The sequence below is a fragment of the Notechis scutatus genome, chromosome 1 (genome assembly GCF_049901735.1).
Source record: "Notechis scutatus isolate UNSWTSFEM ecotype Mainland chromosome 1, rNotScu1.2, whole genome shotgun sequence".
Classification (NCBI taxonomy): Eukaryota; Metazoa; Chordata; class Lepidosauria; order Squamata; family Elapidae; genus Notechis; species Notechis scutatus.
In genome coordinates this window covers 226,334,634-226,362,417 of record NC_142009.1, presented here as the reverse complement: position 1 = coordinate 226,362,417, position 27,784 = coordinate 226,334,634, and the positions used below count along the sequence as shown (strand labels likewise).

The following is a 27,784-nucleotide window of genomic DNA, read 5'->3' as shown; positions in this document are numbered from 1 at the left end:
AAAATTCAGGTAGTTTCCTGATTTGCTAGATTTCTGCATGGAAACTTATTACGTTGCCTCTACTACACACACACACACCCTTTCAAAAGCTCTCCCCTACTAGTAACGGTTGCAAACAGTGCACGCGCTTCATACCAGAAGTCTCGCGTGTTCCAATCCCACCCATGTCACCTCGATTCACGGTCGCTACCAATCCAGATTGGAAAACGCATTGCACTCCAGAGGTGCCAAGCCCGGCCTTGGGCAGCGAGCCCGGCCTTAGGCACCCAATTAAAACCGGCACGCGTTGCAACAAACGAAGCGGGACCTTTAGGTCCCACCGCCCCCTTTACAACCCCATTCTCTCCCGAATTCAACGGGGCTCAGGAACTGAAAAGGGCGGGGCTCCGCCGACCACGCATTTTCGGCCCGGGGATTGGCTTGAGGAGGGAAAGGGGGCGGGGCCGGACGAATGACGCTTGACGGAGAGGGCGGGACTATCCAGGGTGACACGTCGGACGGCGGCGCCAGGGCCAGCGGCGACTCTTCCAAGAGAAGCGGGAGTGACATTTCCGCGGTGCTACTCCCGTTCAGCGAGAGGAGGCGAAGGACTGATTTCCTCCCCCACTCCCCCGCGAAAGTCTTCTCTAGGGCCGGCATGGAACGGCTGGACCAATAGGCGCTGCTCCTTCAAGGTTCCGGAATTGGGCCGGGCCCACCTCCTCCGTTACTTAGCTGCAGCCGCCCCTCCCTCTGTGCAGGACCCCACGCCGGTCCTTCCCCACCTCCGTCTCGTGGGAATGGTCCCCGGCTGCCCCGATCCCCACTAGTGCTGTGTTGCGGGTTAAAGAGGGATCTCCCTGGTTCTCCAACCCAGGAACCCCCCAAAAAAACACCTTCGGCTCTTGCTGCCCTCTCCCCCTTTTGTCCCTTTTAACTTGGTTTCCCTCCTCCTCCCCAATCTCCGGGTCTCGTCCGGCTCTTGCCCCCGCCGGTGCCATGCGCTTCTCTTCGCTTCTGTCGCTCCTGCGTCCCGTGGGGCCTGTGGTGGTCGGGGTGTCTCTTGGTTTCACGCTCAGCCTGCTCAGTGTGACCTGGGTGGAGGAGCCGTGTGGGCCCGGCCATGGCAGCTTCCGCGAAGGGGGCCTGGAGCAGCATCAGCATCAAGGAGGGCAGGGTAACGCCGCCCGCAAACCCAATTCCGTCTCCGGGGGGCTAGGCACGGAGCCCGAGCAGAGCTGGGAGCCCCGCGTTCTGCCCTACAAGCCTCTGAACCCAGGGAAGGCGACCAAGAAAACCATCAGGTACCTAACGGGGAAGGGGGACTGGAGATGTTGGGGGAAGTGGGTCTAGAACCCAAAGGGGATCGGGCTGTCTTCTTGGTGTAACCTCGACTTGCCGTTTATTTGTGTTGGGCATCTACTGCAGGGAGCCTTGGGAACAACCTGTGGCCTTTTTTGTGGACCAGCAACTGGTTTAGGCCTGTAGGTGGGTCTGTTTAGTTCTTGGCCTACCAGCATCAATATTTAAGCGACAGGACTGCTTTCCTACGACAGCAGTCTTCAGAACTACATTGGAATTGCCCCACAAAGTATGTAGTTAGGAAATGAAGGTTTGAGAGCCAGTTTAGAGTCCCACTAAAACCACGTTGCTTAGGGGTTTAATCTCCTGATTTTAATACATTTGGAAACTACTTTGGAAAAATCTTAGATTTGAAGTGCGACAGACTTAAGTTTTAAAATAAATGTAGGTAGTCCTCGACTTACAACAGTTTCTTTAGTTACCATTTGAAGTTACAACGGCACTGAAAAAAGCAACTTATATGACCATTTTTCACACTTATGACTGTTGCAAGCATCCCCATGGTCATGTGATTTACATTCGGATGCTTGACAACTAACTCACATTTATGATGGTTGCAGTGGTCCCCTTTTGTGACCACCTGAAAAGCAAAATCAGTCAGGGAAACTAGATTCACTTAACCATGTTACTAATTTAAGGACTGCAGTGATTAATTTAACAAATGTGAGAAAAGTAAAACGAGGCAAAGCTCACTTAACAAATTTCTCACTTAGCGACAGAAATTTTGGGCTCAATTGTGGTCATCAGTTGAGGACTACCTGCTCCATTTGGAAGTGACTACCACTAACAAGCTTGAATAATCAAGCTTCATATGATTTGGAAACATAGGAGAAGCCCCCCAAAAAAAAAAATGCAGTTATCAACTTGGAAATAAAAGCCTAACCTTTTGAGGGTTTTTTGTGTCCACAAAACCAGAATTCCAGAGTCAGAAATGATATAGATATGGTTTACAAATCACAGGTAACTTACTGGCTGCATTATTCATGGACAAAATCAGTATGCCCTGATGCAAACCTTAGTATGATATGAAACCGGAAATGCTGATTCTTGTCCTGCACAAAACAGAGAATTATAGAACTAGACGCGGCCTTGAAGTCTTGTAGTACGATTCCCTATAAGATCTGCCTATATAGAACATAATTGTATTTGTGGTTCCCAGTCTCATGGCCCATAGCAGACTGCTTTATTAGATAACGTAAGCCCATTTAGAACATGCAGTATTTTGTTCTTATTTAGAGTATTATGCATGGCTTTTTCTGCCAAGCAGGACCTTCAGAACAATGTACAATCACATTTTTAAGAAAATAGGAAAAAACTAAAATAAAGAGAAAAACAAAATATTTGTTAAAGGTGAACCATAAACTCTCAGAATTTATAAATGTCCTACCAAAAAAATCCCCTAAAACCCAGTACTACTTGGAGGCAACCTCTCTAGAAGAGAAGGTTTTTTTTTAACAACTGAGATACTGCTAGAGAAAAGGTTCCATTTCATAGATCTGCTGACTGGATTCCCCTTGATAATGGGATATGTCATTAAGCCTCAGTGGAAAACTTTAAATTAGGCAAAAGTTAATATGAAAGGAAACTATAGACTCAACATGGTTAGAGATTTATAAGTCAAAATCAGTAAACAGTGCAGCAAATCAAACTGTGGCCAATAGTAGACATATAACCAGCATGACTAATAATCATTGATAATCTTTTCCTCCATAAATTTGGCTGAGACTTTTTAAAAGACTTTAGTTATTTTCCATCCCGGATTAGTGAATGTCATAGCTTAACTCACCTCTTGAAGGATTGGTGTGCTTATGATGGTAATTTAGCTGCAGCTTCCTATATCACTGTGATACAGTTGAAGGAAACTCCTAGTTTTAAAAGGCTTAGAAGGATTTATGCCTTGTTTTTTAAATGATATCCAGGATGGGAGGAAAAGTGGGGTGAGGGCAGCATGATACTGCAGGGCTGTTATTCATGGGTTTTGTTTTTGTTTTTGCAGAGTTGTTCTCTGGTAGTGGGGCTTGATGGATCTCTGTACCTGATCTCCCACGGGAAGGCTTTGGGCTGCACTCTCACTGTTCAGGAAGTCCTTCTGTGCAAATAGTTTCCTTTAGAAAGAGGTGGGCTAGAATGAGAAAGTGCAGATGGCAGTTGCTCCCACAAACTAAGTAATGTGACTGTGGCTTATTCTGAGAAGGCTGGAGGAGAGGGCTGAGTCACACAACTGTTTGGGTTGTTTCAAAATATTTTCAGACAGTGGTGTGTGATTTTTTGTAAGATTAAGGCAGTAGATCAGGAACTTCTGTTAGATTTCTGGGGGATCTGCAGGGGACCAGGACAAGTTGCTGATTCCTTGTTTCCTTTAGCAGCAATGAAGTGCCCCCTAGTTCTAAATTATGTTGCAGAAAAGTGCAAAAAGGTAAAAAGCCATCCAAAGTAGTCTCACCACCTCTTTGATTGGCAAAAGAGCTGAACCCTTTAAATACTGATACCCAGAACAAATACTGAGGTGAAGGTTATCTGTCTCTGCTTTACAGTAGTTGGTTGATTTGTGTGGTTATTAAAAATGAAGCGGATTTAAGCCTGAAGTCTGCCCATCTTTGGAACAATGAATGTAGAAAACAATATATCAAGGCTTTACACATTTTGAAAATTGTGCAGAAGAAGTGCTGCAGGCTCTATTAAGGCGTGCAAGCTCCCACCTCCACCCCCGGCTTTAAAATCACCTTAAATATGTGCTGCTTTAACTATTCCATTGATTAGAACAACCACATCTTTTTTGCAGGATCATGCAAAAGTTTGATCTGCTTTTACATATAACCAAGAAGTGCTCTGCTTGTACATGTAGTCCTCAACTTGTGACTGGGTGCTTAGCGTTACAATGATCTCTCTGGGGACACCCAGTTCTGAAGTTCTGATGGCTGCCTCCCCCACCCACCCACCCCTGTAACTGCATTTTGTGTGCATGACAACTGGCCCACATTTACAGCAGTGTGCTATAGTCACATATAGTCACAAAGTTTTTGCCCCAAACTGGCATTTACTTCCATTTTTGGCAAAAACCACCTCATAACAAACAATTTGTTCACTTAATGATAGTGATGTTCACTTAATACCTGCTGCAGAAAAAGTTGTAAATATTGGGTCGGTTGCGTGGGTGACCCATTTTATGACCATCATGACTTATGACCATAATGGGCAGGCTCTGTTACAGTTGTGAGAACTACATATATCTATATATTTATATCTATTTATCTAAAAAGCTCTAATAAACAACTCTATTTTATTTTCAAGCAACTATTACAGTATCTAGTTATTTCACTAGATACTGTTGATACCTTGCATTTTACAGATCAGTTTCTCTTACTTTTAGTTCATCCATATTGCAGATAGGAAGAACTGACATTAGGAAACAGTGGCTGGCTAAATCTAGCTAGTGAGTTCATAACAAGCAAATAAACAAATGAAGTGCTTTATGACTTGTATTTAGGTCTCTTAAGTATTATACAATTTATTTAATTCAGACATATTCTTTCATGATGGCTCTTCTCTTGCAGGGACTCTGCATTCCTTTTTTTTTTGCATTTTAACTCTTTTTTTAAAAAAATTGATAATAACTTTATTATATTTTAAATAAGAAAAATAACTGACAGAAACTAATAATTAAGATAGAAAAATGAGTAGGAATAAAAAAAACACAATCAAAAGTGCAGAGAAAAACAAGAAAGAAAAAGAAATATTTGGAAATGGCTTCCGACTTTCCTTTATAACAGATAAAAATACAATTTCATATTACGCTCTTTACAACATAATTTTCATTTTTTATTACCTACTGTTTTTTTTTCTAATCACCAAATCCATATGTCTGCTATCTTAAATACTCTGAGGGAAAAAGATGGGATAAGAATCATTTCATCTCTCAAAAGGACTACTTTGTACTGAGAAAATGCATTTTTCCTGATGCCACTTCTGTTGTATGTAGAAATGCTCCAGTTCCTTCCCCCTTCCACACAGCAAAGTGTGTCAAATGTTACAGTTACAGCTATAAAGCCTATGACTGCTCATACATCTATTTTGTGGCAAGAAGTAGAAAGGGAAACTAAGTGTACCAACAACATTCCTCTGGTAGACCTCCAGCCATTCCTTGTGATTGAAGAATTCACTGCTTATTGAGCAAGAATTGCTTGTATTGCCTTAAAGAATAAACCAACAAAACTCTTTTTGTGCAGTACTGCTCACCTCCAATTAGTACCTTGACTATTTAGGAATAACTAATGAGGGCTAAAATGCATCTGAGGCATATTTATAGATACATTTCTGTGGCTTCTGGCCACAGAATTGGATAAAAACATTACAGAAGCACCTTTTATGTTCTTACAAACTATCTGATCCTGTGTTATCATGCTGTACTGCCTTTAATAGTTAACTTGTTGTGAGGTAGAAAAGTTGTAATTGTGCTGTTCCAAAGCCTTAGACAGTTCTGAAGACAATGTGAAATGACTGGGCCTCCATTTTTATGTGTTCTCCCCCCCCCCCCCACTCCACACACACACAAATATAAGCACTGATTCTGGTCTTTTCCAGCAGCCTATGCCATGCTGTCACATTTCTTAAAAGCCCCTTAGCTCTTTGCTTCTGCATTTTCATCTCTATAGGTCTGTCAGATCCATCATCAGGTCCATCGACCAGTGTATGTATGGGGAGTGGGGGAGGAATCAGAGAATATGTATACAGGTAGTCCTCAGCTTATGACCACAATTGAGCCCAACATTTCTGTTGCTAAGTGAGACAGTTAAGTGAATTTTGTCCCAATTTATTACCTATCTTGCCACCAGTTGTTAAATGAATCACTGGAGTTAAGTTAGTAACATGGTTGTTAAGTGAATCCGGCTTCCCCATTGACTTTGCTTGTTAGAAGGTTGCCAAAAGTCATCGTGTATCCCTTGGGCACTGCAGCCGTCATAAATATGAATCAGTTGCTAAGCATCTGAATTTTGATCACGTGACCATGGGAATGTCGTAAATGTGAAAAACAGTCACAAATCACTTTTTTTTTTAGTGATGTTGTAACTTTGAACGGTCATTAAATGAACTGTTGAAACTCAAGGGCTACCTGTATTTACACTTACATTAAAGCTTCCCTGACTGATGGTAGTTTACTTGGGTAGACTTAGTCTAATTAAGTAATTAAAAATCTATCTAATCTTCTTTGGCAAAAAGAGAGCAAGCTACATGAGGACTCAGGGGAGCACAATTATAACCTCTTGCTCAATATCATTTGGCCTTTGTCTTATGCAGACATTACTCCACAAGGGTGACCTCTGGCAAGGCTGCTTCTTTGCAGCTTGGAGGAAAATACAGATTCATGGACATGGAATTCTCTCCACTTCTGACTTCGCCTTTCTCTTTCTGCTAGATGGTGCTCCCAAAAAATTGCATCAGAGCAAATGCAGTCATTGCATAAAACCAAAATAAAACTCTTTCCCCAACCTCATATATTACTCCAAATTCCAGACAGGGAATCAGCAGGACAATATAATAAAATTAGATATGTAGTTAGGTGCCCTCCAGATCTATTGATTTACCATCCTACTTGATTGTTTAGAGTCAGAGACCAAAAAATTGATGGAGTTTGTTTATCCCTGAGGACCTAGTTATCTTAGGACATAAGCAGTTGGTATCTAGATGCACCGTGCTCATTGTCTACTTGCTACAATTGCTGCTTGTATAAAATAAGTTGCTACTGTCCCCAGCAGAGTAGCTGAGTAGCAGAGGAAGAGGTATATGCCTTGTGAATTCAAGAGGGAAGAAGCCAAGCTGATACGTAGTTGGTCACCTAGACATACTTAAACTCTGCATCTATAGCAGTAGGAGAGTAGGCATGCAGAAAGATAACTTTTGGCGTGGTGCCATGTTGGATTATGCACATCTTACAAAAGGCAAAATTAAAATATGCCTTCCTGTCATCACCCTGGATACTTGGTGTTCAAGGTAACATTGTGCATATGGCTGCATTGAGGTATGTAGTCTCTACTCACCTCTCCACTGCTTTTTTTTTTTTTTTTTTTGTCCTTCCTCTCATTTGAGGACAATGTGAATATGGAAGAAACGGGTGCAGTGATTTCCTAATGCTCAGTAATGACTGGGCATAATAGAAAGGAAAGAGACGGTCTTTTATTTAACTGAGCTGAGAGTTGGGAGAAGGATTTTTCTGGAAATTTTTATTTTTCCATAAATGGTATAGTGAAGCCTCTTGTCTCTCGATGTTGGGGCTTGTTCTTAGCACTTACCTGAGTTTGCTTTGAGGAGGGCTGTGGTCAGCTGGGTCCTGAAAACACTTAATGCAGCATCCCTGTTCATAAGTGGCACTCAGACCAAAGTTTGATAAGTGTCTTAAGGAGGCAATGAAAGACTCCATCATCTATGTAGTCTGGACAATCCCCATTTGCTTTTGCAGGGATTATTCTCTTTTAACTGTATAGCAACCAGAGAATTGGATGATGTTGAGGTCACTCTAGTGTAGAGATTTCCACATTGTGGTGGGCAACATGTTTTTTTTTCCCCTTGGGTAAGATGATGGATGATTCAAAAGATCCAGGGCACTGAACTTTCCCAAAGAAAGGCAGATACCTCTTAGGATTACAGAAATTGAAACTGGGTGGATAGGTGCATGAAGGAGAATACTGCAGATGGAGGAAGCTAGGAGATTTGCTAATGTCTAGTTGCATGTTCTTTTTGTTTCCTTAATTGTTGCTCAGTTTATTATTTCCTTTCAGTAAAATGTCAGTTCTTCTAATTATAGAAACACCTGCTCTTCCAAGAACGTTACAGAGATGCTGTGTATTGAATAAATACTGGTGATTAATTCTACCAATTGCTGGCTTGGAAGGCCATATGAGCTTCTGGGAATTTGTCTTCATTACTATGTATTCTCTCTTTACCTTTCTAATACAGTCTTCCCATTCAGAATTGGTACTTCGTTTCTCTACCCTCAATGTGCACAGAATTCTTTATTCCTTACTTTCTGACAGTGATCTGAACTTTTTTTTTTCATTTCTCATCTTTGTTCCTTTTTGCCATCTGAGGATATATACACACACACACACACACACACACACACACACACACACACACACTCACAACATTTAGGATATATAACAACATTTAGGATGAGGATATATAACAACATTTAGGATCATGCCCTCTACTGCGTTCAGATTCTCTTCTGAAGGCCCCAGATTCAATTTCTGTGTGCTGGGTGAGATCAAGCAGGAGGGCTCCAGAGAGGAGAGATTGAATGAGTTGTGTTTCCACAGGAGAGAGCAATGAACAGGAAGTGGAGGTTTTGAATGAGTCTACTGTGAATGAGGTTAGAGATGGGAGTGGCTGGAGAGCAAGGACTTCCTGCTGCATTTGAATTAGAAAACTCTGAAGCTAGTTGTAAAGAAAGGCCATCTGTTTTCCAACACTGTGGTATTAATATTGAGCCAGGTAAATGCTTTTGCCCATCCTTTGCCTGACCCAGTTCCTATGTATTTTCTCTTACTATGAGGAGGATCAGTAAAACTGTTATAGGAAATCAAATCCCCCGGAGCATGGCAAACAAGAGTTGTATGTTCATGAAAGACATCTCGTCCTCCTTTCAGAATTCTTGATAGGTTGCTCTGCCTTTTGATATTTTAACCATTCACAACTAAGAAGACAAACCAGCATATTTTTTTAAGTCAAAGAATTCACAGCCAACATTTATCAGAACTAAGAGCTGACTGCTTTTGTAAAACAAGAAATGACATTATAAACAGAATTGATTACCAATTTTTTTTCTTTTCTTTTGGCGCTTGAGTAAAAGAACTCTTAGCATGTACTGATGAGTTTTTTAATAGTTGGAGATGCTTAGGCATATAAGAAGAGTCTTCTAATTCTGTGATGGATGGTATTAGACTAGTAAGATTAGCTCTCTGACCTTTTTGAAGGATTGAAGAAAAACTAGGATATGAGAATACATAAGTTTGATTTATTTTAATATTGGCTTGATTTGTATAACATCCTGCTTTTATGTACTTTTATATTCCCACAATATGTTCTGAATATATAAAATCAATTTTCTAATTTTTCCTTGCACTTAGTGATCTTTCAAAATAGGATAGGTTTTTCCTAACGTCAAGGGTTTGTTTAGAGGATAAATTACCTTGCATTTAACAAATTTTGAGTTGCCAATCTCAAACATATTTGGGAAAAAAATCAACCAACCCAGTGTCAAAGCCATTTCTCTCCAGAGAAAGAGACTTGCCATTGCAGACATGACGGCAGCACAGAGTCCTTGGGCGCTGAATTCTAATTGTAACACCCTCCCCTCTTCTTCTCCCATGCCCTTAGTGCTGCCCTTGCTGTATTCAGCTCAACTGGAGATTATGGTTAACTCTTTCCAGGAGACTGATTTGGTAGTTGCAGCCAATGTCACTGACCTGGGAAGGAAAGAGTGCTGTACTAAAGCAAATTGGATCAGGATGCCTTCTCTGTGGCTTTTGATTCATTTCTTTGGCTGGGATTCTGGCTTACGGTTGTATATACGGTAGTCACAATACACCAGAATCACTCGATACAGTAATTATTTACTCCCAACATTTGACAGGAGACAATGACTGCCAAATATGGTCCTTTGAGGAAATCCCTGACTTGTCTTGCCAACAATAATCTCCTTCAGAGAATGAAGGAAGACAAGATGATCAGCTGCCCCTACTTGATATTAATCAATAGATATGACTTAGCTGAGGAAATGGAAGGAACAGGTACACTGGCGGGCAGTGACAGTGTAAGGTTGGAGTTCCTGATTTTAAGAGAAATAGAAAACAGATTAGTCAAACCTATATCTTCAGAGGTGGATTTTTAATAAACTTAGAGTAATAATAAATAGGATTCTTTGGGAGGAGAATCTAATAGGAAAAGACCTCAAGAAGGATGGGAATTCCTAAGGACATGACATTAGAATGCAGTAACCATATGTCCTTTATTATAAAGGACTGTCCTTTATTTCAGAAAGTAATCTGTTAGATTTCTTTAATTTTATTTTCTTAATTTGTTCTTGAATTTCCCTTTGTAAAGCAAAGTTATAAACATGAACCTCTTTCAAATTTGCTCCCTTTTCAGGTTTGTCCTTTACTTTTTCCAAGAAAACGGTCACTGAAGATTGCAAACTGTTCCAGTTAAGATAAAAATGGAGGGCATTAAAAAAAAAGCCAGTGGGGTTGTACAAAAAGGTTAATAAAAATCTGAAAATGAGAAGAAGGACGTATAGGAAATAGAATGAAAGCCAGTTCACAGAGGGATGAAGTTGAACTGTCTTAGAAAATGTACAGAGTAGAAAATGGTAAGAATAACCACAACAAAAAAGACTTGCATAGATAGACACATTCAAAACAAAAATAAAGACTGCGTGAAGAAGGCAAAATGGTACAGATACGCAAGAAATAGTAGAAATATTTATCTCCTATCTTAATAAAATCTTCAACGGAAATTGCATGTTCGATTTTGAAAATGTGAAAAGCAGGATGAAGAGCTTCACATTGATAGAAAATTGAGGTGATACTGCTTGATTTTGACTGACTTTATACCTTCAGGACCTGATAAACCACTTCCAAACTAAAGGAGGGATGGCCAAACCTTGTATAATGTCCCTAAGAAAACCTTGAGATTTGATGAAGTGTCGGATGACTAAAAATATGGACCCTAACTTCAGAAAGTGGAAAAGAAACATCCAGCAAGCTATAGATAACTGGTCTGACATTGATAATTGGAAAGGTTCTAGAGCAGATTATAAAGAAATTGATCTGTAAAGATCTAATTACTATATATTATAAAAAATTCTGTATTATCAGACATCAGCATGGATTGACCAAGAACAAATTTAATCTCATTTTTGACATTTAATCTCATTTTTGATTGGCAGCTTTCTTAACTGAATGTGGGTATACTGTGGACATAATCCAGAACCAAGAGACATCTAATTTTCAAGTTAGGAGACATACTTGTGCCACTCTGTTTTGCAATAGTTAGACCTGTCTTGAACACTGGGTTTAGTTCTGTGCTATGTGCTTTAAAAAAGGAATTGGGCAAAGAGATGGAAATGATCAGGAGACTGGAAATTAAGACATAAGAAAATAAATTAAAGGTACAGGGTATGTTTACTCTTGAGAAAACATCAAATACCTGAATGACGGGAAGATCAGAAGCTGTTGTCTCTTATTCCAGAATGTAGGCCATGGAATAGCAGATCTAAATTACAGGAAGGCAAATTCCAATTGAATGTTAAAAATAGATGCCTTATCATCAGAGCAATTTACCAATTACCTTGACCACTAATAGGGTTCCTTTTACTTAATATGTTGGAATAGAAGCTTAGATAACCATCTTTCTGGAATGCTCTATTTTGGATTATTGCACTGGAGAGGGTTTCAATTGATGGCCTAAATGGCTGCTTCCAACTTTATGATTCTAAACTATGTGGCACTTTATAAAGTCATTTTCTTTTTTTTGGTTATAGAAACTGAATGTGGATATTACAGTGGCATTGGTGTAATGCTAGATAGTTCGCCTTGGATGGAACCTGCTTCCAAAACGTGAAAATGGAATCATGTTTCCTTGATGGAAAGAATTATATGGAAAAGTAAACCTCAAGGAAAATTGAGAGGTTTTTTTAGATGAGAAATAAGTAAAGAACTTTGAGGGCAATAAAATTGCTCTCTGGGAAGTTCTGAGGTTTGCCTAACTCCTTTTTTGTCTTGGGCTCTCATTGCTAGAGTTATAGTTGGATCCAGTGGCCACAATCCGCTTGTTCCAGATTGTGTCTATTTACTCTTGGCTATTTGTGTCCTTTTCCAAAGAGCAGGGCGAAAGAGTTGGCATTCTTTTACCAACTTGGTTTGACCCTCCAAGATATTATTAGTCCTTTTCAGACAGTGGGACTCCTAATGCACTTCAGACTCTGACCTGTTATGGTCATCATCTTATTCATGGGTTTCCAAAAGAGGCCCCTCTGACAGCATCACATTTGAAAACTGAGATATTTTGCAACGCATTAAAAGTTTAAAAAGTTTTTCTTTACCCAGCACTTGATAGTTGGTTGGAAGCATCTACCGTACTTAATTGTAGGGAGCACAATGTTTTAACACAGTACAACATTCTGAAACATTGCTACAAACACAGTGATGTTTAGCATTTTTAAGTATAGTACACTGCTCTTTGAATCAAGTAGGATTTTAGCTTTTGGCAAAATGCAACAGGTTGATGTGATAGGATGTGGTGTAATGTATTGTAATGTAATATAATGTATGTATCCTTTAAATCAGTGTTAACTCCTGGCCCTGCCTCGACCAGTCCCTATAGTTTTCCTGGCAGCATTTTTGTAAATGGTTTGCCACTGCCCTCTTCTTAGGAAAGTAACCCAGCTGGCTTTGTGTCTAAAATGGGACTAGAACTTTCCTGTTTCTAACCTGGTGTCTTTAACCTGGCTCTCCACTTATGGAATATACAGCATTATTACTGATGAAGCAACAATAATGTACATGATATTTTACAGAGTAGGATAGCCAAAAGTATGAAGCCCTCCTCCCCACCTGGGGGTGTAGCTTCCAGATCACAAATGGGATGATGGGAAGAGAAAGAAGATAGAATGCAGCAGAAATAGAGATAACAGGGTATCTGTGAACATGTGTGTAGTACTAGTATATGCAATAACAAGAGTAAGTATGTCTAATGACCATTGATTGTTAGGAAGGAGCAGGATGTGGCTGATCAATTGGAGAAGTGAATAGGAATAGGTCACACAATATCAGTTCACTGCAAATCGTATTTGCTTATATAAAAGATAATGTGTACTTGGTTCCAGTTCATGGAAATTTCTTCTTTATGGTTTAAGCATAGGGACTAGGATTTTTATATAAATATGGAGGTCTCGTGATTTTTCCCCACCCAAATATCTCTTGTTACCTTCCTTGGTTGGGTGAAAATCAGCATGATTTTCCTCAACCATGTGGAGTCTGTATTTTCATAGGCATTATATATGCTACAACTACAGCACCAAAAAAAGCAGATTTTACCTTATGCGGATTCTTCTGTACAAAAGCAAGCACAAGTAAAAACAGTGGTTTTTATGGAAAAACTGGGTTTGAAGTCTCCAAATATGCCCGTTGTCAGTGCCTAACTTCCACTAGGTGGTGCCTATTCTTCAAATATCTTGAAGGTGATTAGTAAAATAAGCAAAACATTGTGTCCTTAAACATCCCAACCTCCAATTACTATTCTGACCTTGCTGGTAAAATAGAAACATGCTATTTGACATTGGATCTCTTCTTATATCATTGGAACCACAAATGTTAGGACTGGGACATTTTGATAATGAAACTGTTTGCACATCTTTTAGAGATTGGCCAATTGCTATGAAGTGCAGGGCCGAGATGCCCTTGCCTTGATTGGAAAGGTGTGATTGTTGGAGGAGAGGAGACTTAACTGTCTTGTTTTCTTTTCTTTTCAATTTTTTCTGCATTCCCTCCCTACTCCTGAAGGACCCGATATATCAGCACAGAGCTGGGTATGCGGCAGCGTCTCTTTGTGGGTGTGCTGACCTCAAAGAACACATTGAACTCGCTGGCCGTGGCAGTGAATCGTACGCTAGGCCACCGGCTGGAGCGCCTGATCTACTTCACAGGCACCCGGGGGCGCAAGGTGCCCCATGGCATGACCGTGGTGACACATGGAGATGAGAGGCCCATATGGAACATGTACCAGACTGTCAAATACGTGATAGACCATTACCTGTCTGACTTCGATTGGGTGTTCCTGGTGCAGGATGATACTTACGTCGAAGCCCATCGGGTGAACCACTTGGCCTCTCACCTCAGCATCGACACTCTGCTCTACATGGGCCGACCCGAGGAGTTCATCGGTGGGGACACTCAGGGACACTACTGCTACGGCGGCTTTGGTTACCTGCTTTCTCGAGCTTTGCTCCTGCGTTTGCAGCCTCACTTGGAAAGCTGCCGGAACAACATCTTGAGCGCACGCCCTGATGAGTGGCTGGGCCGCTGTATCATCGACTACACGGGAGTAGACTGCGTGGCGGAGCAGGAGGTGAGGCTTTCTTCCCTCTGAGGTGGCCATGCCTCGTTTCCTCCTCCTGTGGGGAGAGCTTGGCCTGTGCGATATCTCCACAGTCACCGTTTTTGAGAAAAGGGAAAGAGGGGGAAAGCCTTTGCTTTTATCCCGTGAGGGTTCAGAGAGGAGAATTCTGATATGTGTGCTATACAGTTATCAGGTATTTCCTATTCAAGCTGTTATCTTAAAACTTCATTGGGCTTTCAAAATCAAAGAGATAAGTGGGTTATGTGTTGTTGTTTTTTAAATCTGAATCATTTTGAAACAGGAGCTGCTTTTGATGGAACATGTTTCCTGTTGGGACCTTTTCACTGAGGGAATGTTATTTAACTCTTGTTCTTGTAGCTCTAACTACTATTTTAGTTCAGGCAAAACTTTTCTTTCTGGGTAAAAGAGGCAACATTCCGGTGCTGTCTCTCATTGTAAGAAGCCCTTGAGACTTAAAGTAATTAGTACATTTGCTTTCCTGTTCCCAGTAAGAGCTAAAAAATTTTTAAAAAGCACATTTAAAAAACTGTTCAGTGCCACCCCGTCCCCAGACCAAGGATTCTAATCCAGCAGCAGGATGACTTGAACAGCAGTGAAATAAGCAAGAAGCAAAGAATAAGAACTATTTGCCCACTGGATATTTTTACTCAAAGAAGGCAGATGTCAAAGATCAGGAGTGACTTAAGAGAATAGTACGCTGTGAAATATGTTCTTGGTCATATCTGCCCTCCAACTGAAAACTGAGCTTCTTCACCAGTCTTTTTATTTTGCTAGCAAAACAGATAGAGGTGCTGGTTAGCCTCTGGGTATATTTGCTGGAAAGGCTGAATTTCCAGACTGATGTACTTCTTTCCCTCTCCTCTGCCAGGGCTTACACTACCATTACTTTGAGCTTGGGAAGAACACAGACCCTGAGAAGGAGAGTGATCCGCAGTTCAATGCTGCATTCACTGTTCACCCAGTGCTGGACCCTCTCCAGATGTATCGGCTGCACAGACATTTTGCTCGCGTAGAGCTGGAGCACACTTATCAAGAGATCCAGCAGCTACAGGTAAGGTGTCCAGACCTTGAGATTCTAGGCCTATGAGCCGCTGATCCAAGGGCCCCTTGACTCTTTTGATGCATGCCTGCTTTCATTCTGCTCCCACGTTAATTTATCCGAAAAATCAGCCACGTTGAGCAGTACCCATAAAAGAAGTTTCTTCTTTAACCTGGTGGAGTTCAGCTCCTGGAGTTCTTCACCCAGTATGCCATTTTGTGGAATTCTGGGGATTGGAATTCAACACCTCTGAGCAATTGGGAAGAATTATAATCAAAGTTACTCCCTCTCTCCAATCTGTTAAGGTAGAAGTAGACTAGCTGTCCTTTGACCAGATCTCAGGTTCCCCTTGCTCCTTATTCTAATAAGAAAGAAGAAGAGAAAAAGAGAAGAACGGAAGATGTTGGGATATTGGAAAAAGACAAGAGAGAAAATTTGTGCCGTCCAGTTCTGGCTCTGATAATTGTTGGCAATTCTGCCCTCTGTTCCCCAGCTACTGAAAATGTATCTTCTCTAATGTGGGCAATATCAATCTGCTTTATTTTTTTCAACCCAATAGAATATTGGAAATAAATTATTTAAAGGGGCTATCCATCTATCTGTTGTCCAGTAGCATAGTAAAGATAGTCCTTGGATAATTACAACAATTGGGAACTCTTAGTAGCTGCAATTCTGGCACTGTGCTGCACAGTGACAAGAATTCTTGCATTTCCAGTTACCATGGTTAAGCAAATACCCGCAGGTCATTAAGTGAGGGCATCATGTGGTCTCCATTTACAACCTTCCCCACTGATTTTGCTTGACAAAGAAAGTTGCAAATGGTGAACATGTGATGCGTGAATGCTGTAACAGCTGGAATTCTGAGGACCTGTTATAAGTATCACCTGTTCAGTGCCATCGTCCATTTCAATGGTCACTGAACAAGTGGTTGTTAAGCAAGGACCATCTGTAATTCTTCAAAAACTGAACAAAAGAGGGCCAAATTTAGCATGTTAAAGAAATGCTGAGTTTGAAAATGATCTGGATCAGGCTAGGGAGAAAGGAAATGCAGAAAAAGTCCTCCCGTGGATCCTTGTGGGAGAGGCAGTTAGGCGGCTGCTCAGAATGTGGCCTTCTGGTCTGGTCTGAACCCGTTTCCTCCTGTCCCCGCATCTAAAGTGAAGGTGCTATGAAGGGGCTTGAAAGAATTCCACAGGCTTGTCCTTTCTCAATAGAGAATGTTGGCGTCTATATTTTCCTGTCTGCTTTTTCTTAGCCTTCCTTACCCCGTGCTACATTCTCAGCTCATTAAGCAGTAAAAAGATTATTTTAGTCTTGAATGGCACATTGGTAAATTGATCTCTGTGTTCACCAGAGCTCTGGATTCTGAATGGTTGGTTTTCTCCTGAAAATTGGCTATATAGGAGAAAGAGTCAGAGTTTGAAGGAAAATATGAGGTTTATTTGCTTGCTTGTGGGCTTCATCTTTCTCCTGACCACTGTTCCTCGCAAAAGCCTTCTCTTCTACTCAAATTACATTTGATATGCTAATGAAATAACAGAGATGGAAAGGACCTTGGGGTTCTTGTAGTCCAGCAGTCCACCATCTTTCTGGCTTGGCGGGGGTGGGGGGTGCTTCTGTGTGGATGGCGGGCTCTTGCACTTGCGCCCACCGCTCACACAAGTAGAGCTGTGCATGCGCTCGCCAACCACTTGCAGGGCCCAGTTTCCAATGGGCTGGGGCTTGGAGACCCCTGTTCTAGTCCAACTCCCTGCTCAAGCAGGAGATCCAGTATAACAGGGGTCCTCAAACTTGGCAACTTTAAGACTTGTGGACTTCAATTCCCAGAATTCCTCAGCCGGCTATGCTTTGGCTGCCTCTTCTTTGTGGCACCCTTTCAAATATTGGAATAGTGCTATCATGTCACATCTAGTCCTTCTTTTCATTAAACTAGACATACTCTAGACCAGGGGACGCCAATCTTTTGGACCTCAGGGACCACCAAACTCATAATTTTAAATCCTAGGGAATCACTAACCAGTTCCATGGGCGTGGCCTAATTTGTGGGTGTGGCTTGGTGGTCATGTGACTGGCTGGGCATGGCTTATATGTAAATATTATAAATATTTATATAAATATTGATTATTTTTGTAAAAAAAAAAAAAAGAGCAACTTTTACCCAAAATCAGGCAAAGCAGGCAGGCAGATTGAGTTGCTCACAGAATCACAGATTCATTCAGAGATCTATCTATCTGCCATCGGCTAGCTCAGTCTGTCACATAAAATTTGCTTGCAAGCAAACTTATAATATTTGCTTAATAATTAACTCACAACGCACCATGTATGTAAATATTGAATTTTTTTATTAAAAAAAAGAACAACTTTAACCCAAAATCAAGCAAAGCAGGCAGGCAGATTGAGTTGCTCACAGAATCATTCAGTGATCGATCTATCTGCCATCGGCTAGCTCAGTCACATAAAATTTGCTTGCTGTGAGTCTGCACTAAATAATAGAACCTTCAGTCCTAAGGAAGGTTTGGCTGTGCTTAAAAGATTAGCTAGAAAGCTAGAAATCCAATGATTTCCTGCTTTCTAGCTAATCTAAATCTCCCGGCATAGCAGAACAGCTGATGGTCGGAAAAAGGAAAAATAGCAATTTAGCAGGCAAGCTTGCCGGGTAAGGAGTGAGTGGGCGGGGAGGGTTCCCATGGGCCATGTGGGCGGCGCAGCCTTGTGTTCCTAAGCAGCCTGGATTAATTGCTTTGAGGGGTGCTCTGGGGGTGACATTTCTCTGCAGCCCGCCAAAATTTTCTCGCGGCCCACCAGTTGGCGACCGCTGCACTAAGGGACATGTTAGTTCTTTTAAAAAAGTGGAAATTAAAAGTGTCTTACCTAGATAAAATGATTTTTCCCCATAATTATTTGTCCCATTAAATCTCACTGTGTGCATTCTTACAGCAATTTCCTTATTAGAAGTTTGGCAAAAGAAGAATGTAGAAGTTAGCTTGTGGTTCAGGAAAGCTGCCAGATGAGTCCAGACTGGAGTCTGTTGTTGCTAATTTCACTGCTGAGCCTAGTGCTGGCTCCCAAAATTAATCTTGACTCACAGTCTGCAACTGTGAATTCTAGAAGCAAAGAAGTTTTTGGCGTGACTGATGCCTGCTATTAATCTTTTAGTTTATGTAAAATAAAAATATATATGAAGATATGAATGCATGCTTGCAAAATATGGAATCAAGACATTGTCAGTTGTAATACATCATGTTTCATTTAATAGTATTATACTAATGTTTTTCGCTATCACAGGTTTTCTTTCATTCTTTCTATTGCTGTGAATTAATATAGGAGTCTATAGCCTTGGATTATAATAGATATTTAAGTGATTTATTTCTATCACGTCTCCACTATATTTATAAACTATTTCATATAAATTATGTGCAGTCTTTCGAGCAATAAAAATGAAAACACATTTTAAAGTAACCTGACAAAAATAGAGAAAGAGGAAGAAAGAAAGCCTTTCCTTTTAAGGGAAGCTGTTTTCAGTGGGGAATAGAAAGAGAGTCCACTGCCTGGATGAATCAAGTCTTTGAAAACCCCTTGGGAAGGAAGCATGGCTGGTATTCAGTTGTCACCAAGATAAGGTGTAATCTCTGACCATTGGCTGGTATCTGAGTAGATAAAACTATAGGCGTGACTATTTTACTGTCAATAATCAAAGGGTCTAGAGGCTAAATCCTAGGAGAAATGGTTGAGGAAGCCAGGCATGTCTAGCCTATTGAAGAGAAGGATTAAGGGGACATGATAACTATCTTCCGGTACTGGAGGAGCTGTCACAAAGAAGAGAGAATTGAGTTATTCTTACTCTACAGGGCACCAGAGGGCAGGACAACAAGGAATAGATAGGAGCTTGTCAAAGAGAGATCCAACCTAGGAGAAATTTTCTGACAGTGAGACCAATTAATCAATGGAATAGCTTGTCTCCTGGGGTTGTGGATGGTCCATCAAGAATAGACTGGACAACCATTTGACTGGGATGGCATAAGGCTCCTGCCTTGAGCAGAGGGGTGGAGCAGAAGACATTGGAAGTCCCTTCCAACCCTGTGATTCTGTAATTTATTGTGTCTGCTCCTAACAAAATGAATCCAATACACTTAACAATTTAAATATATTAATTGGGAAGTTAACAAAAATCCAAATGCTGTGATCTTTTCCCTGAACTTTGAAAAATAGTTTCCAAAGGGTAATAAATGCCATTGTTAAACTCCCTCTGATAAATGTGGTGGTAATCTCATTCCTAACTTGTTTCAGAGTAAGGTATAATTTATGGATCATTCTCCTCCTGTACAAGATTTGGGTCTCCTTCTAAGTAGTTAGCAAGAAGAAGGTGAAGGGAGGTTGTCGTATTAAAGGATCTTGAAGTTCTGTGGCTAATGCTACATCCAGTCTGTTCAGGGAGTTTTTATGTCTAGACCAACCATTTGACAGAAATGTACACCCAGAGGATTGTATAATAATAGAAGCAAGTACACAGTACAAGCTTTGATGGCAGAGCTGAGCCTTGGGCCAGATTAAATTGGAATTATTTTTGAGGAATCGCTAATTTGACACGGGCATGCCATCATAATAAGCATTCAGTGGCTAATGCGGCATAAATTAAATGCAATATACCATAAAAAACAGACAGTGGAATTTTAGTGCAGTGGAATTGAAGACCTATAAAAGGAGGCTTGGCTATAAGGCCTAGTATCTTCAAAAATCAAAGCCTCCAACGTTGTTTGCACTGCAGGAGATGGCTGAAGGCTTCTGCAGACTTTGATGGATGTTTCATAACGAAGGTGCTACTTAGAAAGTTGGGTTGTTTGGGCCTCGTGGAGGTTAATGATTCCCAATCCGTGCTCAGTAGTTTCTTTTCCTGCCCAGTTGATTACAAAATCAAATTTATACATTTGTCTTTAAGGTATCAAAAAATGACACTTCGACATTTTGACCATTGCTCTTGGCTGAATGTAACATGTGCCTTTCCCTTCCATAGTTGGAGTAGTCTTTGCTATGAAAGCAGAGAGATGCGACACTGCCAGGAAAATAGTAGCTCACAGAAGCAGAGTTAAGCAGAGCGCAATGATTGAGGCGCAGAGTATGGGAAGAAAGTGAGCTGTTCTCACATTGGGCATTTAAATAACATGTGTTGATCCAAGAAGCATATATCCATACAGACCAACCTTGCTGTGATTAAGCTTTGGGGGAATTGTACACATTGGATAAGTTAAGAATGAAATTACAGTTTGCAGAAACATAATCTGGGTCACATTTTCAGTCTCAAAACAGCAAAGAATAATTGTGCTATGGAGACATCGGTTTTGAATGCAAACGTCCCAGGCTCAGTCAAGACAATTGCAGAACGAGTAGAAGTTCTAGTGTTAAGCGGGATTGAGTTCTAAAAAGTGATTTGGTTTAAGGTTATTTATTCTAAGTGGCTTCTTTTTGGGAGAGGGAACGGGGGGGAGGGGGGGAGAGATACGATCTCCAGAATGGAGCTCTGATTGTGGACATGGTGCCACCAGGTGGCAGAACAGCATAAGGCTGCAACCCTGGGTGTTTTCTGATCTTTCTTTCCTGCTATTAAGTAGAGAAATTCAAGTGGCCAGTGTGGGGAGGGAATTGTAGGAAGTGGCTTTCAGTCTGGGAAATTTGAATTGGAGCCAGTTGTAGAGTTGGCGTAAGACTTCACCAATCAACCTTTTCTTCCCCTTCCTCTATGTTGCAGCAACAAGTTTGGGGCAGGGGTTAGCGCCCAAATCAGTTACAGGTGTGAGGTCTGTTACTGTCCATGGGAATTAGCATGGTTATATCCGAGTCCAAATCTTAGGGCCCTTTTGGGGTTCAGCCGAGAAAATGTTTCTGAACTTACCTTAATTTTTTTTTACCTTGTTTTTGCAGCTGGAGATCCAGAACACCAGCAGCCTTTCTGCAGATGGGGAGCTGAGTAGCGTGTGGCCTATAGGCATTCCCCCACCTTTCCAGCCAAAGACCCGTTTTGAGGTGCTTCACTGGGATTATTTCACCGAAGAGGCGGCTTTTTCCTGTGTGGATGGGGCCCCCAAGTGTGAGCTGCAAGGGGCAGACGCAGCTGACGTGGCTGATGTGGTTGCTGCGGCCGTGGAAGAGCTGAACCGCCGATACCAGCCGGTGCTACATGTGCGCAAGCAGCAGCTGCTGAATGGCTACCGTCGTTTTGATCCTACCCGGGGCATGGAGTACACCTTGGATCTGCAGTTGGAGATCGTGACCCAGAAGGGGCACAGCCGTTCCTTGGTCAAACGTGTGCATCTCCTGCGCCCTCTCAGTGAGGTAGAGATTATCCCCATGCCCTATGTAACAGAAGCCAGCCGGGTCAATGTCATCTTGCCCCTGACGGCCTCCGAAAAAGACTACGCTGCCCATTTCCTTGACGTCTATGCTGCAGCAGCCTTTGAGAACTCAGAGAATGCCGTGTTGACCTTCCTCTTCATCTATGATCCTTTCGAAGCCCAGAAGGTGGCTCAGAATGACGTTTTTGGGGCCGTGAAAGCACACATCACAGAATACGAGCAGCGCCACCCTCAGGTGAAGATTCCTTGGATTAGTGTAAAGACGGACGTGCCCTCCCAGATTAAGGTGATGGACATCATCTCAAAGAAGCATCCGGTAGACACGCTCTTTTTTGTGGCCGGAGTGAGCACTGAAGTCACCACTGAGTTTCTCAACCGGTGCCGCATGAACACCATCAACAGCTGGCAGGTCTTCTTCCCCATCCATTTCCAGGGCTACAACCCCACAATTGCTTTCCACAACCAGCCTCCCCCACTTGCTGGCTTAGACCTAGTGCGCGACGCTGGCCATTTTGATCGCGAGGTTTTCAACGAAGCTTGCTTTTACAACGCTGACTATATGGCGGCACGCACCCGGATGGCAGCCGACGCCCAGGACAACGAGGATCTCCTGGAGACCATGGACATCTACGACCTTTTCATCAAATATTCCAATCTGCATGTCTTCCGTGCCGTCGAGCCTGCCCTCCTGCAGCCCTTCAGGCCCCAGATCTGCAATCCCCGGCTGAGCGAGGAGCAGTATCACCGTTGCGTGCAGAGCAGCTTGGAAGGCCTGGGCTCCCGGTCCCAACTGGCCATGGTGCTCTTTGAGCAGGAGCAGGGCAACAGTACATGAGGCCAAGCTTTCCCCTGCCTCTCTCAGCCCATCCGCTTCCCCACGTTCACTTCCTGACATGGCAGAGGAGAGCTGAAGATGACTACTTAGGCTCTGAACCTCGGGTGTCCTGGCTGGCTTTACAGATGGCACTGGGGATGGTGGAAGAGAATGGAAGTGGGCAGGGTCCAATCCCATCCAAGGGTTGTCTTGCTCTGTTTGTTGAGAAGAAGGTCAACCTCTCTCCCAGGCAACAAGGGCTGGCAGGCAGGGATGGCTCGAGGCCCAGTTCCTGCCTGGTGGCTGCCAAGACAGCTAGAAGGGTTTTCAGAAACATCAGCAAAGGTGGGGTTGTGTTGATGTGGAGGAGGCTGGGGGGTCTGGTTTGTGGGACCACTGGGGATGCAGTGCTATCCAGCCCCCTCAGGATTGCTCGGTTTGGGGAGCAACTAAATCAGTCTTCTGGGTTTTGGTTTGCAGCTGCTCATTAAGTGGGTGGGAGGGCTGAGGGATCCCTGTTGTATTCTGTTTGTCCTGTGACGCTGTTCACGGAACCCATGACTCGGGCTGCTTTAGCCGCTGCTTAGGATCAAAGGGGAAAGGGAATGATTGTGGCTCTTGCAAGGAGACCTCAACTGCCCCTTAGGCCAGGCTGGTTCTGGCTGTGAGGGGTCAACCCCCATTTCTGCCCTGGCCGGCTGCCATTTTGTTTTCTGCTGTTGTTTGCAGTTTTGTGTAGGTTGCTATCTCGCAGCCTGATGCCCTTGCCCAGAACTCGGAGGGGCATGTTTTGGCCAGCCGGGCATTGGATCAGGGAGCTGGCAAGCCCAGAATGGAGGGAAGAGATGGAGTTTGGCTCTCTAGTGAGATTATATTTAACGTGACTTCAGCGATTAAAAAAAACAAACCCTTACATTTTAATAAACTGGAGTGAAAAGCAAGGTGCGTGTTGATAATTTTTCTGTTATGGCTCTGTATATGGCAGAGAGAGATTGTGGAACAGATGGGGACTATTTATACAATGGAACTTCTGGGAAATCAGCGTGCGCTCCCTAAAACTGGGGAAGAGCAGCTGGATCTTTTAAACGAAAGAGCCCGAAAAGAACAGCTGTGGAATTAGCATCTTAGGTTTTACTATATGTCTAAAAGTACGGAACAACAGATAAAACTTAACTGCTGCCTATAAATCGCAATCACTCTTTGGCTATGCTGCTCCAATTTTATAGAATATTCTCCAAGCCTATTATTTCCTGTTGGAGAATAGTTATTGATAAGAGTGTTTGTAATCAGTGGGAAAACTAAAAACGGATTTAGACATTCAGTTGAAACGGGAAGGCGAGTCCACAAAAGAACCCGTGGGGTGGAAAATAAAGGTCATAGCAGGAATATGAAGGACTGGGTAGAGGAAAGAGGAAGACATCAAAGTGAAAGTGTAGGGAAGGGGTCCCCCACTCCTGCGGCCTGTTTGGAACTGGGCTGGGTGAATGGCTTGCTGGAGTGCATGTGCATGCTCAACTCAACTGGTGCAAGTGGCGGGCAGGTGGGCACTCATGCACATGTGCTCTGGCCTGCCGCTCGTGCAAATTGAGCTGCGTGCATACACGCCAGCCCGCCACTCATGCAAGGGCTGTGTGTGCACACATACTGGCCCTCTACTCGCATGCCTCAGTTTCCCTGTCCCCCCCCCTCCAGCCAGGCTGGTAAGCTGCAAAGGTTGGGGACCGCTGGTGTAGGGGATTTCCAGACCCCACCTTCAGACATGCTGCAGTGCAACCACCGAGGAATCTCAGGAGGCATTCAAAACATCCCTGTGTTGCCCAACATGAAAGTGTTATGTTAGTTTAGACGGCCACTCTTGTAAGCTTCCCTCAATCATACACAATGCATGACACTTTCTTTGGATTTGGGGAACACATGCACAATATTGAAGTTTTAAAAGGGAGATTACATTTTCCATAACCTCTTTTGGGTGCTGCTGTGGCTTTTCTACTTGTTCCAAGATCCTTTAACACAGTGTTTTAAAGCTATACATAATCTAGGTTAATTGTTGAGAGCTTGCCTCCATACGTATGGGGAATTAAACAAGGTCGTTGATCAGGGCGCAGAATATCTTAAGCTCAGGGCTGGAGATAGAATGGAATCGGTGCTGTTCAGTGCTGTAATGTAAAAGTCACAGAATTAGATTTTCTTGGAACCATTTTGCGTGCTGGAAGGAAAGCTGCAGCTCATCCATATGACCACAGATGTTCTGAATCCATTTAAGAACCTGCATTGCTAGCAAGAACAAGTTGTATAGCATATAGGAGAATAAAGTCTCCTTTCTACTTGACTTGACTCGTGGTGTCTTTGTAGAGACATCCGTGTCATTTTTATGCCAATGGTAATGAAATCGTTTGCCACTGTCTTTTCCCGGGATGACTTTTAAAGAAAAATACCAATCTAGCTTGTTGTTTTGATATTTTCTGGTTGTCTCTTTTGCAAATACCAATCAAGTCGAATCCTGGTTATCTTTCTGGGTCGGCCAAGGCTGACTACTTTAATGAAGCCAAAGTGACCTCTAAGTTTTCAATTGTTTGCTTTCAAGTGGAATGTATCTATATGTATCTTGCATCAAGTTCAGAACCAAGTGGGAGGCCAGAGTTGATGGAAAAGTCATTGAGACACAATTTGAACATTATTTTCATTTACAGGCAAGATTGGTTAATAAATCAGTACCCTATTTGTTTAACAATCTTGACAACATTTTGGAGAGCTCATTATAAACATTTCTTTCACATTTACTGTTCAATGTTTGTTAATATAGGGAAAATGAAAGGGCATCCTGTCACCCAAATAAAGAGAGGGATTTAAAATGCTTCTGTTTTGTCTGGCTTCATTTCCAATATTCAAAATATGTAGATCGATGAAGACTCAGCTTGTTCTTTTAGGAGTCTTTGCGTGGATCTGTAAGCCCCTTTGAAAGGGTCCTAAGGATGGTCTAGGGAACTTCTAAGGATAAGCAACATCTCCAAGTATTAAATTGGAGTTTTCCAAGGAATATCACGATTGAAGGCAAGATTAGGGAGTACAAAAAAAGGAAGATCTTTCTGCAAGACTACTTTAGCAAGACTGTAATCTGTTCCAGGATTTCAGCCACAACCCGATTTGATTGTGACTGAAAGCACGACCATCGGCACATGCGCGGGCAAACAAAAAACAAAATTGGCGCCGAAGGAGAAATCAGCACAGAAAAGGAATCTTTCCGCACCGATTTTGTTCGCCACCCGATTTGGTTGTGAACAGGAGCATTTGTGACTCGAGGTTCCATTTGTATATGGATGCATTTAGGATGTCAAGCTCAACTTGAAGACTATTTTCACCTTTTTATTAGGAACAGGATGGTGTTGGAACATATTTTGATTTACCACAAATAAACACTTAAGTCCACAATTAGGCAAAGGCTATTTTTGGCACAGAATTTTACATACTGCTGGTAAGAGCTGAAAACATCAGGTTACCATTGTTCCTTTCACAATGTTTTTTTTAAACGCACATCAATTGGGAATTGGTAGATTCAGCTGCAAGAAGCTTCATCTCTCCCTTTTCCAGGGACTGAGATCTGGGTGACAGAAGCAATTTAGTGCTGTTAAGTAATCGTTGAATAATCTAAACTGATGTTGACATTTGTAATCCATCACTGAATGCCCAGGTGAGCTCAAGTTGACAAAGTTAGCCTGAGAACAGGTCATTTCCTTTATGTGCTTCCCCAATTCCACTCTGTTGCAAATAGTTCACTTGTCTGTATCATTTAAATCTTCCTCATACAGTTCTGTGAATCTTTTGTTTTGAAAAGGGCAGGTGCCAGCATGGCACACTTCATATTAACTTCTGGTTCATAACAGCAGAGATTTAATTAATCTGTAGTTAAAAATAAAATACCATGAAAATAATTATTGACAATAGCAATAGCACTTAGACTTATATACCACATCATAGTGCTTTATAGCCCTCTCTAAATGGTTTACAAATGTCAACATATTGCCCCCAACAATCTGGGTCCTCATTTTACTAATCTTGGAAGGATGGAAGGCTGAGTCAATCTTGAGCCAGGATTGAACTCCAGACTGGGCAGAGTTACCCTGCAATATTGCATTCTAACCACTGTATGGATGTACAACTTACCTGCTGAAAACTCTAATATTGATTCCTGAAAGAGAAGGACTTGCGGAATCCTTTAAATAACAAAGGCTCAAATCAAATTCGATAGAACTTATGGCCTATAGTCCAATAGTTGCATTTGTCAGTCCAGCCCTCATTGTTAATTCTCCAGCAGCGCTTAAGACTTCTGTACTACGAAAGCACTTTGCATAGTGAGGCAATTGGTCCCTATTCTTTTGCTGTCGTTTTTCTTACCAGAGATTTAAGCCTTCAGAATGGATTCCTTGACGAACCAACTCACCTGAGCATAAGACTGACAGAGCTAAGATTAATCAGCCTATCAAGTCTTACACAATAAAAAATAAAAGCTATTTAACAGTAACAGTTCATTTCAATACTTTTTTAAACCATTCTTTTAAAAAATCATTTTCTATCTGTCTTTGCAGTCTTTTTGGTCCTCTTGATGTCTACGACTCCTCTAACTTCTTACTATTCCAACTTTATCAAAAGCTACAGATTTTGAGGGTTGTTTTCCCTCTTTTTTTTCCTAAAAAATGTTGGGTGCACAAAATGTACTCTGGAGCAGGTCGAAACTTTCCTCTAGTATCGTTTGCTACGAATACTTTTGAATCCATGTGGCATTTCTCCAACAAACTCATCTATTGAACTTGTTAGGTTTGTAATGAGGTATAGGTAGTCCTTGTCTAGAGACCACACTTGGGACAGCAACTTGCTTGTTAAGAGAAACTGTCACTAAGTGGATCTTACTTCAGCTTTCCTTTACCTTACCGACCTGCAAAAGTCATAAATGCGAGGACCGATCGCAAACTTACTTTTTCATCACCGTCATAACTGCAAATGGCCTCAGTTTGAGGCAGTTGCGGAATGATGATCATTTCAGTACAGTATTGTTAAGCAGAATTTCCTTTCTCCAAGTCTGTAAGATAGTCAGGCTATGTTTTAAAAAGAAAT

The 27,784-nt window shown here is 42.0% G+C and overlaps 1 protein-coding gene across 1 annotated transcript; it reads left to right on the top strand.

Annotated features, from left to right (window-relative positions):
• Positions 1–460: 460 nt before the first annotated feature.
• CHPF (chondroitin polymerizing factor) lies at positions 461–25,529 on the top strand. Its single transcript, XM_026665600.2, has 4 exons — positions 461–1,283; positions 13,899–14,463; positions 15,344–15,526; positions 21,431–25,529. Exons 1-4 carry the CDS (start codon positions 979–981, stop codon positions 22,694–22,696), a joined length of 2,319 nt encoding a protein of 772 aa, XP_026521385.1. The 5' UTR covers positions 461–978; the 3' UTR covers positions 22,697–25,529.
• The last annotated feature ends 2,255 nt before the right edge of the window (positions 25,530–27,784 follow it).

What these genes read in the sequence shown, in the direction of transcription:
- CHPF (XM_026665600.2), top strand. Translation starts at nt 979, where the DNA reads ATGCGCTTCTCTTCGCTTCTGTCGCTCCTGCGTCCCGTGGGGCCTGTG. An exon ending in GCGACCAAGAAAACCATCAG is followed by an intron (nt 1,284 to 13,898) that starts GTACCTAACGGG and finishes CTACTCCTGAAG; the next exon opens with GACCCGATATATCAGCACAG. An exon ending in AAGAGATCCAGCAGCTACAG is followed by an intron (nt 15,527 to 21,430) that starts GTAAGGTGTCCA and finishes TTGTTTTTGCAG; the next exon opens with CTGGAGATCCAGAACACCAG.